The sequence below is a fragment of the Ochotona curzoniae genome, unplaced genomic scaffold (genome assembly GCF_017591425.1).
Source record: "Ochotona curzoniae isolate NIBS_2020 unplaced genomic scaffold, NIBS_Ocur_1.0 contig_54, whole genome shotgun sequence".
NCBI classification, from domain to species: domain Eukaryota; kingdom Metazoa; phylum Chordata; class Mammalia; order Lagomorpha; family Ochotonidae; genus Ochotona; species Ochotona curzoniae.
In genome coordinates this window covers 2,147,987-2,163,840 of record NW_024466464.1, presented here as the reverse complement: position 1 = coordinate 2,163,840, position 15,854 = coordinate 2,147,987, and the positions used below count along the sequence as shown (strand labels likewise).

Below are 15,854 nucleotides of genomic sequence, written 5' to 3'. Positions count from 1 at the left end.
TGCTGTTGCTGACTTTAGCTGTTACGGGCTGTGGTTTGCCCAGGGTGCGCCCACTGTCCCGGCTCCCTGCAGGTCAGAGCGACTTGGCCCGGGGCTCCATTTCCACTGTTCTTGGGTCTCGCTCCCCTGCTGCCCGTCCGCATGTCACGGTCTGGGTTGCTCTAAACCACTGATGCTCAAAGTTGGCAGACCATCCCTGTTAGGTCAGGCTTTCCTGAAAGGCGTTAGAAAATTTCAAAGCCTCATCTTTCCATTACCGATACACACTGGTCAGGGGCTTCGTGAGACTTGGTTTTCCAGATAACTAAACACATTTAAAGAAATAGTAGGTATTTCTAATACACATATTAAGTTAATAAGTTCTTGACTTTGCTGGATCTGTGATAGGCAAGATACAAGATTGCATAGAAGGGCCCTTCTTACAGGCCAGAGGCCAGGACCCGGGAATCTGAGCCCTGGGACGTGCAGCAGCCGTGTGGTACACTGGTGATGGGGAGCCCCGAGCAGACTGTTGGCCAGAGTGCGGCCAGCTGCGGCCAGCGTCGTGGCAGAGCCGTGACCACACAGCCCTGGCCTTGGCTCGCGATGACTTCTCTTCCAAACTTCTTCCGTCTTTGTTGTTGTTAACCTCAGGCTCTTGACAACCGTCCTTACCGTTCAGTGAGCATGAGTCTCACGAGGTAAATGTACTGTGATTGGTGCTTACATCAAGAAGTAAGAAAGACACCAGATAAATGAGCTAAGTTATGGGTGGCGGGGGCCCAAACACTTGGACCATCCTCTGCGGCTTGCCCAGGCATGTTAGCAGAGAGCCGATCACAACGGAGTAACTGGGGCTTGAATCAGCACCTGTGTGGGACGCCAGGATTGCAGATGGCAGCTTAACACACAGCAGCACAGCACACGCGCCCTGAGAGCCTTCTGAGGTCTTCCTCACAGAAAGTCTTCCAAGGACATTTCAGTACTGATATCCTGGAATTTAAAAGCTGACGGTCCTAAGAAAACTGTCCTCGCTTTAGAAACCTGCTACAGACTGCAAGCCGCCCAGGCTCCCTAAACCTGTGGCGAACTAAAATTGGTGGCTTCTCACCGTGTTGCTGGATGTAAATGTTCTATGCTGAACTCAGTAAAGTGCCATCTTTGCGATCACAGCTTTCTTACAAACACTCAGTACTAGGAGCCAAGGGGGGGACCCACGCAGAGGAGGACTCCGCACCCAGAGCTTCCCCTCGCTCTGGCTGCCAGCCAGGGTGGTCTGCTAAGCACCGGTGTGGAGCTTCCGGGGAGGGGCATCGCTGCATTGGCCTGTGGAGGTAAGACTGTTGGGTACATTTCATTGGCTCAGGCCTCAGCTGTCAGATCACACAGTTGGTCTTCCCAGCATGGCCAGATCTCATTCTGAAACTGGAGGCTGGGGTCCCACGGGCAATGTCAAGGACGGTCTGTCACTCGGGAGATTCCTTCTCCCAGGCCAGATGCGCTCTTGATACGCAGCCGTGTGACGTGGACATGGCTAGGCTCGCTCTTTGCTTCCGGGGGAGAATATTTTACCAAGTTTGATTAGGTTTCACCTTAAAACTTGGGAGAAAAAGTCAGAAATGGGACATAGGAGAAGTAGGAAATTTTTTTATCCTGGCATTTCTTTCACAGTGGTCTTTGTTGGAAACCTAATGGAGATTTGATCATTGGAGAATACAAACAAAAACAACAGCCTCTTCTCTGATTTAAAACTTAATTCACAGTTAAAGAGAAAACAAGACAACACTTCAGGCTCAAGTTCTGTCTTTATGATTCTAATATACAAAGAAGCCGCAGTCCACACTAGAAATATGAGTTTGTTTATCAACGGAGTGCATAAGTTAGAGCTGTGTTTCTTAGGTAGCTGAAAGCACAAAACAGCTTAATAAATTGTAAAGTATAATGAGTGCATTTTTTAAATTAAAAATATCAAGAATAAGCACGGCTTTTTCTTCTGACCTGCGTAGCTCAGCAGCAACTGACAACTGAGACTAAAAACTACTTCGTGGGGGAGGTGAGTCCCGCTCAGCATCCGTGTCCCCAGCTGCTCTGCCTGGGACCAGCCATCCCAGACCCCTCAGACCAGGGGCCTGATTCAGTGCGAAGGCCGATACCGGACGAGGGCAGCAGGGACCCTGCCTGGCAGGCTCTGCCCTGGCAGCACATTGCCGGTGAGGCACCGTGACCTCGTTAGTAAATCCCAGGAAACAACTTCCATTAGTGACTTACCTTCTAGAAAGTGTCTGCTTTAATCACATTTCTGTTTTCTGGCCTCGCTGATGTGTTGTTTACCATTTCCATCGGATTCTCGTTAGTGTGTTTGCCACATTTCCTTTGAAGTGCTTCACCCACCTGCCCGTGGTCCCACGGGAGACGGGACGACAGTGCACGCTCATGCCGTTAGTGAGGATGTGCGTGGGGTCCCTGTCTCGCCACCGGGCCTTTTCCGCTCGCTGTGTTTACTGCACGCCATCACCAGCCGCCGTTGCCAAGCAAAGCCGACCGCTAGGGAGCCTCCGATCAGCAATGTGCAAAAACCAACCCATTCCCCCACGTGCTGCAACACCATCGACCATTTCATTATCATAAAGGTTAAGTCAGATTACGTTCAGAGAGACATTGTGAATGGTAAAGTTGGCTTCCGTTTGAGGTTTTTCGTTTTTTGTTTGTTTTTGTTTTGCAAGGATGATGAGTGTTTTTGCTTGGGACATATTGCGTGTTTTTCATCTGTAGGCGTGTCCTCTGCAAGCGCCCAGGCCAGCCGCCAGCTCTGATCCGATTGTCTTTTTATCTTTTTCCCTGTTCCTCCCTTCTTCAAGTGAGCTGCCTCACTCACCCCAGAACCTGCTGGCGAGCCTCAGCTCCTCGCGCAGCCACGCCGTGACGCTCTCCTGGGTTCGGCCTTTTGACGGAAACAGCCCCGTCTTGTACTACATCGTGGAACTGTCAGAAAACAGTGAGTAATGCGACAAAACTGTTGCCGTGAGCAACAGCCGGGTCTCTCTGTGCAATCGACTCCTGGGTTCGACCCAAGATGACTAGTGAAATGTTAAGCTATTTTATGAGATAGCCACTGAAGAGTGTGGTCACACATCAGGAACCAGAAAGGCTGCTGTGGGGCGGGGAGCAGGGAGAGACCCTTGGAGCGCCTGGAGTGGGGGCAGAGCAGGGCACGATGGCCAGGCCCACAAGGCTTCGCTGAGCACAGGTGCTCAGACAGCGTCTTCCCTGAAGTGAAGCTGGAGATGAGAATGAATGCCTTCCTCCTGGGGCTGACCCTCAGCGAGTGGACCACCGCGAAGACGCGCCTCCCTCCGGGGCGGGTGAGGCCCTAAGCATCCAGCAGGCCTCCTGCCCTGCCTCATCCAGCCCCAAGTCCCTCCCTGACACACTGCTGTCTTGCGTTCCCTGGAAGCCTGGGCTTCCCTCCAGCCTTCACTGCACACCTGCCCACTTCTCTCTGCTCTCCCCAGAGTCTCTCCTTGGGGACAGACGCCACCAATGATGTCCTGGGGGACGCACATGCTCCTTCTTGGAGCTCATTCTGGACCAGTGACAAGACCTCCTTACCCAGGTGTCTCCCAGACACGGCAACCCTAACATCTGTCTGGGGTCCTAATCCCTGTTGCCGCCCATGGTCCTTGTCCCTCCTCTGTGCTCCTGGCCCAGCTGGTGCCGTGGAAGGACAGTTGTCGCAGCATTGCGCTCAGCACTGTCTGCTCGGATCTTCCTACAAGCCGAGATCCACGCAGGAGCCACACTGACCCTGTGCTTTGGCCAGCTTCTAACTACCCTACATAAACGCCACTGAGTCGTGCTATGCTGAGATGAAACCCCAAGTCCCTGTGCCGCCTCGGCTCCCCTGGCCACTCTGCTCTGTGCTGGGCAGGGCCACAGTGCTGCTTTCATGCCGAGAGCTTATGTGGGTCTCATGTCCCATCCCAGGTCCGCCTCCTGGAGCTCCACTGGCCGGGTTATTATCCCCTGTGGTCACCTAGGACCTCCCAGCACAGCCCGGCCTGGCCCCAGAGTGGCCTAGCTTTAGTCTCAGGACCTCCCAGCACAGCTGGCCGCCAGTGTGGCCCAGCTTCTCCTCCTCCAGCTGGAGCCTTCCCAGGTGACCGCACCTGAGCTCCCATGGGCAAAGCTGCCAGTCACAAAGGCATGCCAGTCACAGGTGACACTGGGGTTCTAACAGAGCCCACGTCTTCAGGGCAGCTTGAAGTGGTGCTCACCCAGCGTGTCGTCCCCCAGAGCCAGCCTGGGCGTGGTGAGTCCCCACAGGGTTCCCAGCACTGCTCCGGGGGTGCCCTGGCCCGTCCCAAAGCCACGCCCACCCCCGCAAGCCCCTGGCACTGCTGGTGGGCAGCTTCGTTCCTGCTCTTGGGCGTGAACCTGCTCTTCCTCTCATGTGAGCGGTTCCCTGGCGTTTCCTGCCTGGCCTCGGTTCACTAGCCAAGGACGTGGGTGCGTGACAGGTGCTGGCCAGGGGCCGCACAGCCAGGTGAAGGGCAGCCCCCAGGCCCTGTGACCTAGAACCTGCTCCTCAGTGCTCATCAGGGGTCTGTAGAGAAGCCCCATGCAGTGGAGTGGGCAGAGCAGGTGGGCGGTCTCCTGGGTTCCTCGGGCAGAGGTCCAGGGAAGCCCGCCGTGAAGCACAGGGACCTTGGTTTGGGCTGGTTTCCCTGGAAGCTTTCCCGAGGGACCCCAAAGGCTGTGTTTTATTTGTTTGTTTGGTCTCCAAGTTCACACCCTTGGAGCATTATCTTGAGCCGGTGCCGGAGTGCAGGCCGTGTCTCCGTCTGCCCAGGTGTCTGGGACTGCTGCCCTGGCCACGTCCTCAGAGCGAGGACGGAGGGGGGAAGCTGGGCAGGGTCACGGACAGCCTCGTGGCCTCGCACAGCAGCTCCCAGCAGGGAGGAAGGAGGCTGGCGTTATTTATTATAATAACCTTTGGACAAAAATAAGGCTTTCTCAAGGATGTCAAAGTGTGTGGCCTGTTAGAAAAACAGAACTTGAAGATGACCTGTGCGTAGCGACCGTGATGGGAGCCAGCTCTGTCAGCAGGCTTCCCTGTCCTCGAGGCTGAGCACTGCGGTTTAAAATATTTTTATTTGAAAACGTGGAATATAGACAGATATGCTAGAGGATGATGGTAGAAAGAATGAGCCAGCAAGCACGGGCCGCTCTCCGCTGACTCAGTCTCCCAGATGCCTGCAGTGGCTGGGCTTGGCTGGGCTGGGCTGCGCTGCGCTGCGCTGGGCTGGGCTGGGCTGGGCTGGGCTGGGCTGGGCTGGGCTGGGCTGGGCTGGGCTGGGCTGGGCTGGGCTGGGCTTGGCTGGGCTGGGCTGGGCTGGGCTGGGCTGGGCTTGCTGGGCTGGGCTGGGCTGGGCTGGCTGGGCTGGGCTTGGCTGGGCTGGGCTGGGCTGCGCTGGCTGGGCTGGGCTGGCTGGGCTGGGCTGGGCTGGGCTGGGCTGGGCTGGGCTGCTCTGGGCTGGGCTGAGCTGGGCTGGACTGGGCTGAGCTGGGCTGGGCTGCGCTGGGCTGGATTGGGCTGCACTGTGCTGGGCTGGGCTGGACTGGGCTGGGCAGGGCTGGGCTGGGCTTGGCTGGGCTGGGCTGGGCTGGACTGGGTTGGACTCGGCTGGGCTGGGCTGGGCTGGGCTGGGCTGGGCTGGGCTGGGCTGGGCTTGGGTGGGCTTGGCTGGGCTGGGCTGGGCTGGGCTGGGCTTGGGTGGGCTTAGCTGGGCTGGGCTGGGCTGGACTGGGCTGGACTGGGCTGGGATAGGCTGGACTGGGCTGCACTGTGCTGCGCTGGGCTGGGCTGGACTGGGCTGGGCTGGGCTGGGCTGGGCTGGGCTTGGGTGGGCTTGGCTGGGCTGGGCTGGGCTGGGCTGGGCTTGGGTGGGCTTAGCTGGGCTGGGCTGGGCTGGGCTGGACTGGGCTGGACTGGGCTGGGATAGGCTGGACTGGGCTGCACTGTGCTGCGCTGGGCTGGGCTGGACTGGGCTGGGCTGGGCTGGGCTGGAAACTGAGCACTGAGAACTGCTTCCGGATTTCCCATGTGGGCCACACAGACCCTACTCTTTGAGCCATCCGCCCGCTGCCTGCCAGTTTCTGCACTCCTGGGAAAGCGGAATCAGGATCCAGAGCTGGAATCCACCCCAAGCCCTCTGCTCCGTGCTGTAGATGTTCTGACCCTGACGGCCTCCCAGGCCCGGCAGCTGTGTGTGGTGTGTACTGGGTAGTCCTTTCTTGTGCTGAACAGTCTGGCTCAAGTGTCAGTGACCCACATCCCCCTTATGCCCACATCGAGTTAATTTTTCCATCCTCAAGGTTTGTATACCCTTAAATTCACTTTAAATTACTTCTCTTTGCGTGTTTAGTCCGCTGTGTAACAGTCACTCAGCAGTTGTCTTCTGGCAAAACTAGGAAGTCGTGGAGGGCAAACAGCGTCTGCGTATCAACACGTTTTGACTTGTGGTAGCCAACCAAGGGCCTGGCATGTCCTGGACAACTCTGCAGGTGCCCGAGTCTCTGCATCTGGCTGACAGTGACACCGCCACTGTCCCTCGTTATCCTCCCACTGCTGCCGAGAGCCCCGGCTGTTTCCCTACAGGTCCTGTCTTGTGGCGTGACCGTGGGAAGTGCCTGCAGTGGGCAAGGTGACTTTCTCGTGGCTGTCCCTGACCTCAGCTGTGTAGTAGGGTGGTGACCCTGGCCAACACAGCCCACACTGCCTCAAGTTGACTGGTCAATTGTCTTCCTGTCCTGGCAGACAGGAAGTCGCGCTGTCGTCTGGGTCAGTGGTCTAGGTCTTTCTTTTATTGGGAACACGTGCCCTTAAGAAGCAGCTGGACCTGCTGGGTACTTATGCCCAGAAAGAACAGCTTAGTAGCAAGTGCACTAAAATGGAAATTATATTTGGCCCATACTCGGCGCTCTGCAGGTGGGTGGTTCTCAATGACTTCATCCCGCAGGTCTGTGCGCTTCAGAGACCCGAGGACAGCTGTTCGTGACAGGCCAGGTGACGTGCCGTTCTCCTGAAAGCCATGCATCGTGCAGGGGCCGGGGCAGGGGCTCCATCAGCCCCGTCAGCTCCATCCCCACTGCTCCAGGAGCACTCCAGTGAGCTCTCTGGAGCAAAGCTCTAGAGCCTGCCCTGCCCTGGAGCTCGTCCAGGTGCTTGCCTCACGTGGGAACGCTGGACCCGCAGGCTCGTGGACTTTGCTGGCCGAAGTTTGGTCTGTCTCTGGTCCCAGGTGCCTCTTCAGCAAGCTGGGGGCGCAAGGAGGAATGACGGCATTCCAGGGCCCAGTTCAAGGTCCCCGTCTGGCGAGGGAAGGCACACGGAAGCTTAGATCAGATGGCAGGGGAGGGGCACCTGGGGGAGTCGCTCTGGCCAGGGGTGCAGGCATTCCTGACTGCCTGAAGCTGAGTCACCCCATAAAGAAGGAAGCTAAATAAAGCTTAGAGAGACCAAGATCTCCACATCTGGGGATGACCTGGCAGCACCCCGTGGCTCCTGTGCCTGTGCCAGCAGGCCCCCTCCCCGTTCTCACGTAGTCATGGGCCTCTGCCTGGTGACCCCCTGAAGACCCCACCTCTAGGCACGATAGATTCATCCCCTCTCTGTGGTCCTCAGTGGAGATTCTGTTTCACACGGAAACCCCTGGGGATACCCACTGGCAGCAGAGACTGCAAAGCTCAGAAGGTACAAGTTTTTAGTCTGCTGGGGAGGTGTGCATTCGTTGTGACCAGGAATGATCTTGGATATGATTAGAATCAAGAGTGGGAAATCTGTCAGAAAAACAAACAAACCTGGGCCCGGCGCAATAGTATAGTGATTAAAGTCCTCGCCTTGAACGCGCCGGGATCCTATATGGGCGCCGGTTCTAATCCCGGCGGCCCAGCTTTCCGTCCAGCTCCCTGCCTGTGGCTTGGGAAAATAGTCAAGGATGGCCCAAAACCTTGGGACTCTGCACCTGCATCCAGAAGCTCCAGGCTCCTGGCTTCGGATCGGCTCAGCTCCAGCCGTTGTGGCCGCTTGGGGAGTGAATCATCACTGGAAGATCTTCCTCTCTGTCTCTCCACCTGTCTGTATATCTGCCTTTCCAATAAAAATAAATACATCTTAAAAAAAAAAAAAACACCTCCCCCGTAGCACCAGCTGTCTTAGCTGGCAGCCCGCAGTTATCTGAATGCGTGGAGATCCACACCTGGCGTGTTTGGAGGTCATTCTGTACCTGTTAGTTGCAGAAAACCGGAGCACGCAGGACTAGGCCCTGTGGCAGGGAGTCATGTGAATGGTTCCCGACCTTAGAGGTCCCAACGACCCCAACGTTTTTGTTCTGTCAAATCCAGTTGGTTACTGTGCTGCAGGTTCTGATTTGTACCTACTTGTAATGTGTGTGTGCCTGGTGGCTCCCCTGAACCCACTGCTTGGTCGTAGCAATGCCCTCAGGATGGCAAATCTGTGCCAGACGTCCTTCATTCTATGTGGGAGGCCTGGTTCTACTGCCTGAGCAGTTACTGTGGGTGCCTCGGCATTGCCCTGTGATAGAAATGCAGACGTTGCCCCAGGTCTCACGGTACTGGCAGGAGGCTGACCGAGCCCGCCAGGCCTCTGTGGGCTTGACTCAGACCTCTCCTTGCCCAGAGAGAACGGCGCTCATGTTCACTTAGTCCCCGTTTCCTGCCGAAAGCTTAGCGCCTGCTCACTCGTGTCTCCTGGCAAGTTCTTGCAGGTGACAAGCAGACGCTAGTGCAAAACTTTAAACTAGTTACTTCTACAGCTGGTGTCTAAACAGAGACGAATCCCTGGAGGGGCTATGCCATTTCAGGTTGCCATATTTGAATTTACCAAGGTGTGAATTTGTTGTACTGTTAAATCTATGAGTGCTCATTAATAAGAATTTAGTTATTACTTAGGATACGAAAGCTCATTCCTGCAGTCCCTTGTATTTGAGAGCTAGCTCCCTGCTTCCGGTCACACCTGCTGCTCGTGGCTCTGTCATTCTGTCCCTGTCTGCCCCCTCTCGGCCTCCGTGCTGCTTGTCTCCACCTGCAGCCCCACTCCTGCTGCAGCTGCCCCATGAACTTCCCAGGGACTGGGCAGTCCACAGCCTCACCTCGCTGCCCGGGGCACGCTCCAGCTCACCCTCGCCTGGGCTCCGTGCATCCGCCCTCCCAACCTCCTCACTCCCTTCTCTCTCTGGCCACTTCGTCCCATTTCTCTCCTTCCCCTGAAACTCTTGCGCGCGCTGGCTCTCTTAGTCTGCACATGGCTTCCCACCCCACCTTCCTTCCCTGCTGCATGTCTGTAATTGACTTTCACCCGTATGTTAGAAGGTCCTAATGTGTGTTAACCCGACCACATGTTCTCTGACATCTATGCCTGAAGGCCCTACAGGCTCATGAATTAGTATCTCGAATGGAGCTGTCCTCTCCTCCCCATGCTGGAAGTAGGGCCTCTCCCAGTGTAGACACATCAACATGGAGCTGTCATCTCCTCCCCGTGCTGGAAGTAGGGCCTCTCCCAGTGTAGACACGTCAACATGGAGCTGTCATCTCCTCCCCGTGCTGGAAGTAGGGCCTCTCCCAGTGTAGACACATCAAGGCAATCTTGACCCCTTCACCAATACTTCCCCTTCACAGATAGATGAATAAGCCCTCTTGGTTTTGTCTCCCTGAGCCTGTCCTTTGCACCTGTTCCTGTCACTGCTGACCAAGTCTGGCCGGGGTGCATACCAGTGAAGGAACGCCGTCCTGGAATGTGTTCCTCACTGAGCCGCCAGAGGGAGGCCTGAGAAACCTGGGGAGCCAGGCTGGGATTGGCCCACGCTCACCCTGGATTCCCCTGAGGCGGGCCTTTGTTCCGCAGCCTAGGCCCTGGCAGTCTCTGCCTGCTTTGCTAGCCTAGTACCCTCCTAGATGGAGTTCTTGTTGCTTGATGAACAGGTGGCGGCTTATTCTCATGGTGTATAGCCCAATTCATCATCTTACGACTGCTGCCTCTCCACATTTGTCTCCAGCCGCTTCGGGACTGGCCGTTCCACGGCTCAGCAGTGAGGCTGCCCGTCCCACGGCTCAGCAGTGAGGCTGCCCGTCCCACGGCTCAGCAGTGAGGCTGCCCGTTCCACGGCTCAGCAGTGAGGCTGCCCATAGCTCCCTGAGCACAGCAGGCAGGGCCAGCAGCCCTTTGCCCGGCTGGCCAGCAGCTCCCCTACTCCTGCAGGTCTGCTTCTCCTCCAGGACCTGGTCGCCCATGTCCAGACACCCTGCCAGTGTCCACCTCTAGGAGGCGCTGTCCCTGTGTAGAATTACCCCATAGGCCGACAGGACAGCAACAGGAACAAGAATATTCCCAAGATGTAGTAAGCTTCCTGCTCCAAGTTTGTGACAACATTCTCCAGACTTTTTATTGGGAATGTTTGTGGTTCTGAGTGTGAGGTTCTCGCCATAGTTTCAGCTGCATTGCTTGCATTATCAGGAGTGCTGGTGGAACAACGGCCCGAGAAGGCTCCGTGCACTCCCCGGCATGGGCTGTCCATGTCTTTTCCTCATTTTTCTCTTAAGGCCTTGGGTATTTTTTTCCCGTTGTTTGTGGAGTTTTGTTCTGGTTCCTTTTACTTTCAAGTGTTGTGCACTGCTTTCCGACCTACGGAAGTGTTTGGAGTTTTACGTAGTTAAAGGCATTCTTTGTGGTTTTTGTGTTTGGATATGCAGGCACTACCAAGCAGGAACAAACATCCTCGTAGGTTCTCACCTTCCTTTTTGTTAGGTTGAGAGAAGGAGGCTTTTAGTGCAGGTACAGGGGTTCATTAATCAGGGGACACAGTCTGACGGACTGCCACCTGGTGGGAGATGACCCAGGACCACTTCCACGTGGCGGGTGACCCAAGAGGGAAATGGCCGCCCAGGTACCCGGCTCTGGGCTTTTATATGTCTTAGGTGCCGGGGACAGGGAAAGGCCACAGCTCCTGGAGGTAGGTCAGGGCTCGGTATCTGGGCTGAGACCGGGCCTGCGTGGTGCCTGCAAGGCAGTCCAGGCATTCCCAAGGCAGCCCAGGCATTCCCAAGGCAGCCCAGGCACTCGCAAGGCAGCCCAGGCACTCCCAAGGCAGCCCAGGCATTCCCAAGGCAGCCCAGGCACTCCCAAGGCAGCCCAGGCATTCCCAAGGCAGCCCAGGCATTCCCAAGGCAGCCCAGGCATTCCCAAGGCAGCCCAGGCACTCCCAAGGCAGCCCAGGCATTCCCAAGGCAGATCCATCCCGGACTCTGCCACCTGCCTCAGGCCGGCCCTGCTCTGCCCAGCCCAACACCTTGAAAGGCCTAATGTTTAATAGATTTCATTCCTCTGGAATCTAGATAGGTTTTCTGACAGACAGCATTTTTTGACTTTTGCCTGACCCGGCTCCCATCGTGAATTGTCCATCTATGCATGATTGTTCCTGTCTCATGTACCGGAGAGAGGTGCTGATACAAAAGTGTATCTGTGTAAGGTTTACTTGGTTCCACTGGTTCATCCCCTGTTTTGTGCCAGCTTTATGGCATTTTACTTTAGTCCTCAGAAGATGTGTTTTGGTAACTGATAAGGTACCTGCTGCCTTCATCTTTCCAGGACTTTATGTCCCATCCCTATTTGTTCCTCCAGAAAAGAAAATGGGAATTATCTTATGAAGTTTCAGAAATAGTCCCGTTGAGTTCCTAATCTTGTTAAGCCGTGGCGAGCGTCGGAGAAGCGGCCCCGTGGCCATCCTGCCACGCAGACGACGCGAAGGCCCCTCTCTCTCTGGATGCTGTGACGCGGCTGAGTGACACACGCAGGTGTGCAGCCACGCTCTCTGCCGGCGTCTCAGGGCTGCCCTAGGAGTCTGTGTGGCTGCCCTTTTCAGAGGTGATTGTTGGGGCAGAGGAAAGAGGAAAGCTCTCTCTCTCTCTCTCTCTCTCTCTCTCTCTCTCTCTCTCTCTCTCTCTCTCGTGGCTCATGGTTTTCTGTGCGAGCCTCTAGATTTCCAAGGGAACTGGTTTACCTTCTCTACACAATGGCGTTTGTTTTCTTTCTCTCTTTCCTGGCTTGCCGTCGCGGTGGGACGAATTTTGCACGGTGACTGGTGTGCTGGCTTCTTCTTTCCTTCTCTCTGCCTCAGAAGGAAGCCGCAGAGCCGGCCCTGTGCCTTGCCGAGGCTTTGTTGTCTATTGAGGTGTAATTTGCATCCAAGTAAACACAGAGGTTTTCTGTGAGTTTTGACAAATATTCACACCCTAGCAACCACACCCCGGAGAAGATGCAAATGGCTTCTGGGCCCGCACGCTCCTGGGGTCTCCTGGCAGTCCAGCTGCCCCCAAAGGCTGGCATCTGAGGCCTCATCTAAATGAGTATGCCATTGATTTAAACAGGCTTTTTTTTTTTTTAATCACATAAAGCATTTCTTCCTCACATTTCTAATTCTTAGGATTTTTTGAAACGATGTGTACTGGAGTGGGGGAGGCTCTTATTTCTCAGCCAGTGGTACTTGAGAGCTAAGCATGAGTCTTAGCGGTACCTGAGGCTTATGGCGGGTCTGCTGGGTCCCTGAGTCCCTGTGCCCTGCTGCTGGAAGACGTCTTCTGAGGCCCCTTCGGGAACTCCGCCATCCAGAGGGCGTTTCCCCTGTGACCTGGCGGCCAGGCAGCTCAGATGCAGCGCTCCGTCACACCAGGTGCCGCGACGGCTCTTGTCTTCTCTTTGGTGACCTTGGATTCTTTTGTGTTTGGTTATGTTCTCATTTTGTCTGGTTTTATGTATGTTTTCTGTTTGGGAGGTCTGTAAGTCTTCTGTCTGTATGCACAGACGTGCGCATCCCGTGTGTTTATAGAAACATGTGAAGGGCAGCCTCTGTGCAAGCGGACCCGTCGGCCTCTTGGTGGTCCGTCGTGTCTCTGCCCGATGCCACGAGACGCAGCAGCTCCAGGCAGGTCTGCAAGCTGTGTGCTGCTCGTGGCAGAGTGTTAGACAAAGGGCGCGACCCCGGCCAAGCAGGACGCCAAGGATGACAGGGGTGGTGCAGCTTTGTGCAGGGCCGTGGAGCGGAGGCTCGTGCTCCCCTGCAGGCGAGGTCAGGCTTTGGGACAGGCAGAGTTTGGGTCAGTCGGGGAAGGTGCCTGGGCATGGATAGACGCGTAGGACTGCAGAGTCCCAGAGGACAGGAGTCTGGGAAAGACCTGGGCAGTTGGATCCACAGGAGGAGAAGGTTCCTTGGGGGCAAGAAAAGCTAGAAGCAACGTGAGTGCAAAGTAAGACCTGCTTATTGAAACTAGGGGAATGTTACAAGGACTAGGCGGTTAAGACAGGCTCAGCTCCCCACACCGTGCAGGACCGCGACCAGGCTGTGACAGAGAGCGAGGCTTCAGGCCCAGGCGCACACAGCAGAGGCCGCAGGGGACTGGAACAAGGGAAGTGTGAGAGTGACGAGCAAGATGAACCTGGCAGTGAACACTGGCAGCAGGAGGTCCTTGTCGGGCCTGGCTAGGCAGGAGGGGCCTGGCCAGCCCTGGGCTGCGAGGCAGAAGGCCCCGGCTAGGCAGGAGGGGCCCGGCCAGCCCTGGGCTGCGAGGCAGAAGGCCCTGGCAGCGCTGGTCTAGGCAGAGCGCAGCGGGTCGTGATGGGAACAACAAGGTCTGTGTGATGCGTGGCAGCAGCGTCCCCGACACTTGGTCTCTCCCGGAGGGCAGAGCTTTCTCTTTTCTCACCAGCCTCTCTGTTTTCAAGCAGAGCTTGGCGATGGGCACTGCTGGTGCAAGACTGGTGTTTGGAGAACATTGCCTGGGAACCGTCCGCTGCGCTCCCTCCCCTGTGTCGTCGGGGAGGGGCTCGTCCCTTCACGGCGAGAATTTCCCGGCCGTGGGCTCTGTTCTTCCACCGCTGCCACAGGTGTCTTTTCATGTCCAGACACAACGCCGTCTTGCACGCTGCGCTCAGTGGCTCAGTGGCTCAGTGGCTCAGGCATGAAAGCCGCCCTGACAGCCACCGCACTCCGTGCCTAACGTCGCTGTCCTCATTTGCCATTGCGTACTTAAAAGCCGCGGGCTTTGTGCTGTGTTGCTTGCAGAACCCAGACGCTTTGTTCTTTTCCCTCACGCCCTTCTGATGCTGCCTTTGAAAGCTGTCTCACACAGGTATTTTCTAATAGCCTCGGAGTTGTTAGGGAGTGTTGTGTGTTTTAGCTCATTTTCCCTTGGGTATTTGCATATTAAGCCTGGCGTTAATAGCCTTTGCTCCCATTTTAAACACTCCCAGGGAGGCCTTCCCCGCCCCAGGTGTTTTTGAGAAGGAAAGCTCTGCTTGCAGGGGTGGGCAGAGGTGCTGGGCTCCAGGCTGCACTCTCTGATGCCCTCCCTGGCCATGGGCAGAGTGAGGCAGGGGCAGGGGACCCACTGTGGGCCCCAGATCCTCTGTCCTGTGGGCGCATCCTGAGGCCCAGCTGTGGGCTGGGCCTTGTACTGCGGCTCTGGAGGCCCTGGCCCTCTGGATGTCAATAGCTAAAGGCCCCCAAATTGCTTGCTTGAATTATTTTGTCCATGTCTCTTAGCTGAAGGCTTATGCATTTTCTAATGATTTCGGTCTTTTACCCCTAGCCTTGTAGACTCTTGTCATTTCTTTGGAGGCCCGGGGCAAAGAATGCTTTCCCGCAGTAAAGGCGGTCCAGCCACCTCTTTGCTGTACGCTCCTGGTTGGTTTGTTAGGAATTGTCACCGTTACCCAATATGCCAGATGCAGTGGGACATATGCGAGGTCTTTATTCCAGCGGGAGAGGTGGCTGTGGGGAAGGGAAGAATGGCGGAGGTGGATGGCTGCGGGAAGAGGGAGGAGGCAGAGAGGTTTCCTGCCATAGTGGCAGGAGGAAGCTCCCAGGGAGGAAGAGAGAGAAATGCCTTTCTGACAGGGGTGGGTATCATGGGGCCATGAGCGATTGGTGGATAGGGCTGTGGGCAGGCCACAAAGGACTGCTGGGTGCAGGGGTGGGCGGGTACTAGGGGAAGGGGCTGAAGGGTTTGGGTGACAGGCCGTCAGGTACAGTGCCATGAGGTTACAGCGGATTGGTGGAGAACAGGTTGCGAGGTTATAGTGGATTGGCGGACAGCAAAATGTGAACCTAGAAGGCCTTAACCGTAAGGAAGCCGAGACCAAGGGTGCTGAGTCCCAAGAGGAGGGTGGATGCTCCAGTCGCTCCTCACAGTTTGTTTCAGTAGAGAATTTCCGCCTGCTTCCTGTTGAGCGCTGGCTGGCCCAGCCTCTCCGGCTCTCAGACATCTGCAGTGACGCAGGCCGGACTGCCTGTGGCCGCAGCCTCGCCTGCAGGGGTGCCGCGGGCAGGTAGATGAGCGCAGTCCTCGCGGTTGTCTTGAGGCACACCTCATGCACCCAGAGGACCTCGCAGGCGTTTCCCGTGTAGGGGATGTGTTTCAGGACGCCACGTCCGGCAGCTCAGGTGCAGATGCTGCTCTGCCACCGGGCGTCCCGTTCCTTGTGTTCCGAGCTTGTGCAGACTCCTCCAGGGGAAGATCTTACTGAGCTTTTGCGGAAGGAATCACCTACGCCGCTCCTTCAGCTTCCAGATACGCTCTGGCCAGAGCTAGGGACGCTCTTGCTTAGCCCTGGCTCTCGGGCCCAGGCCTGAGTGCAGGAACAGGGATGGCGCATCTTCTGGGGCCACCTGCCGAGCAGACTGATCCCATGAGGCCAACATTGTTTCCTGTCTGGGCTTGCAACTGTGTATCTCTGCTCTCCTAATGACCATAATGTACCGGCACTTTAATTCAGATACGTAAATGTTACTCATTCTTCCAAAATA

General features: G+C 56.3%; 1 protein-coding gene across 1 annotated transcript in view; it reads left to right on the top strand.

Moving 5' to 3' along the window:
* SDK1 (sidekick cell adhesion molecule 1) overlaps positions 1 to 15,854 on the top strand; it is a 516,271-nt gene that overhangs the window by 322,056 nt on the left and 178,361 nt on the right. Inside the window, exon 14 of the mRNA XM_040989963.1 lies at positions 2,838 to 2,974. Coding sequence (XP_040845897.1) covers positions 2,838 to 2,974 — 137 coding nt within the window. The remainder of the gene's footprint in view (positions 1 to 2,837; positions 2,975 to 15,854) is intronic.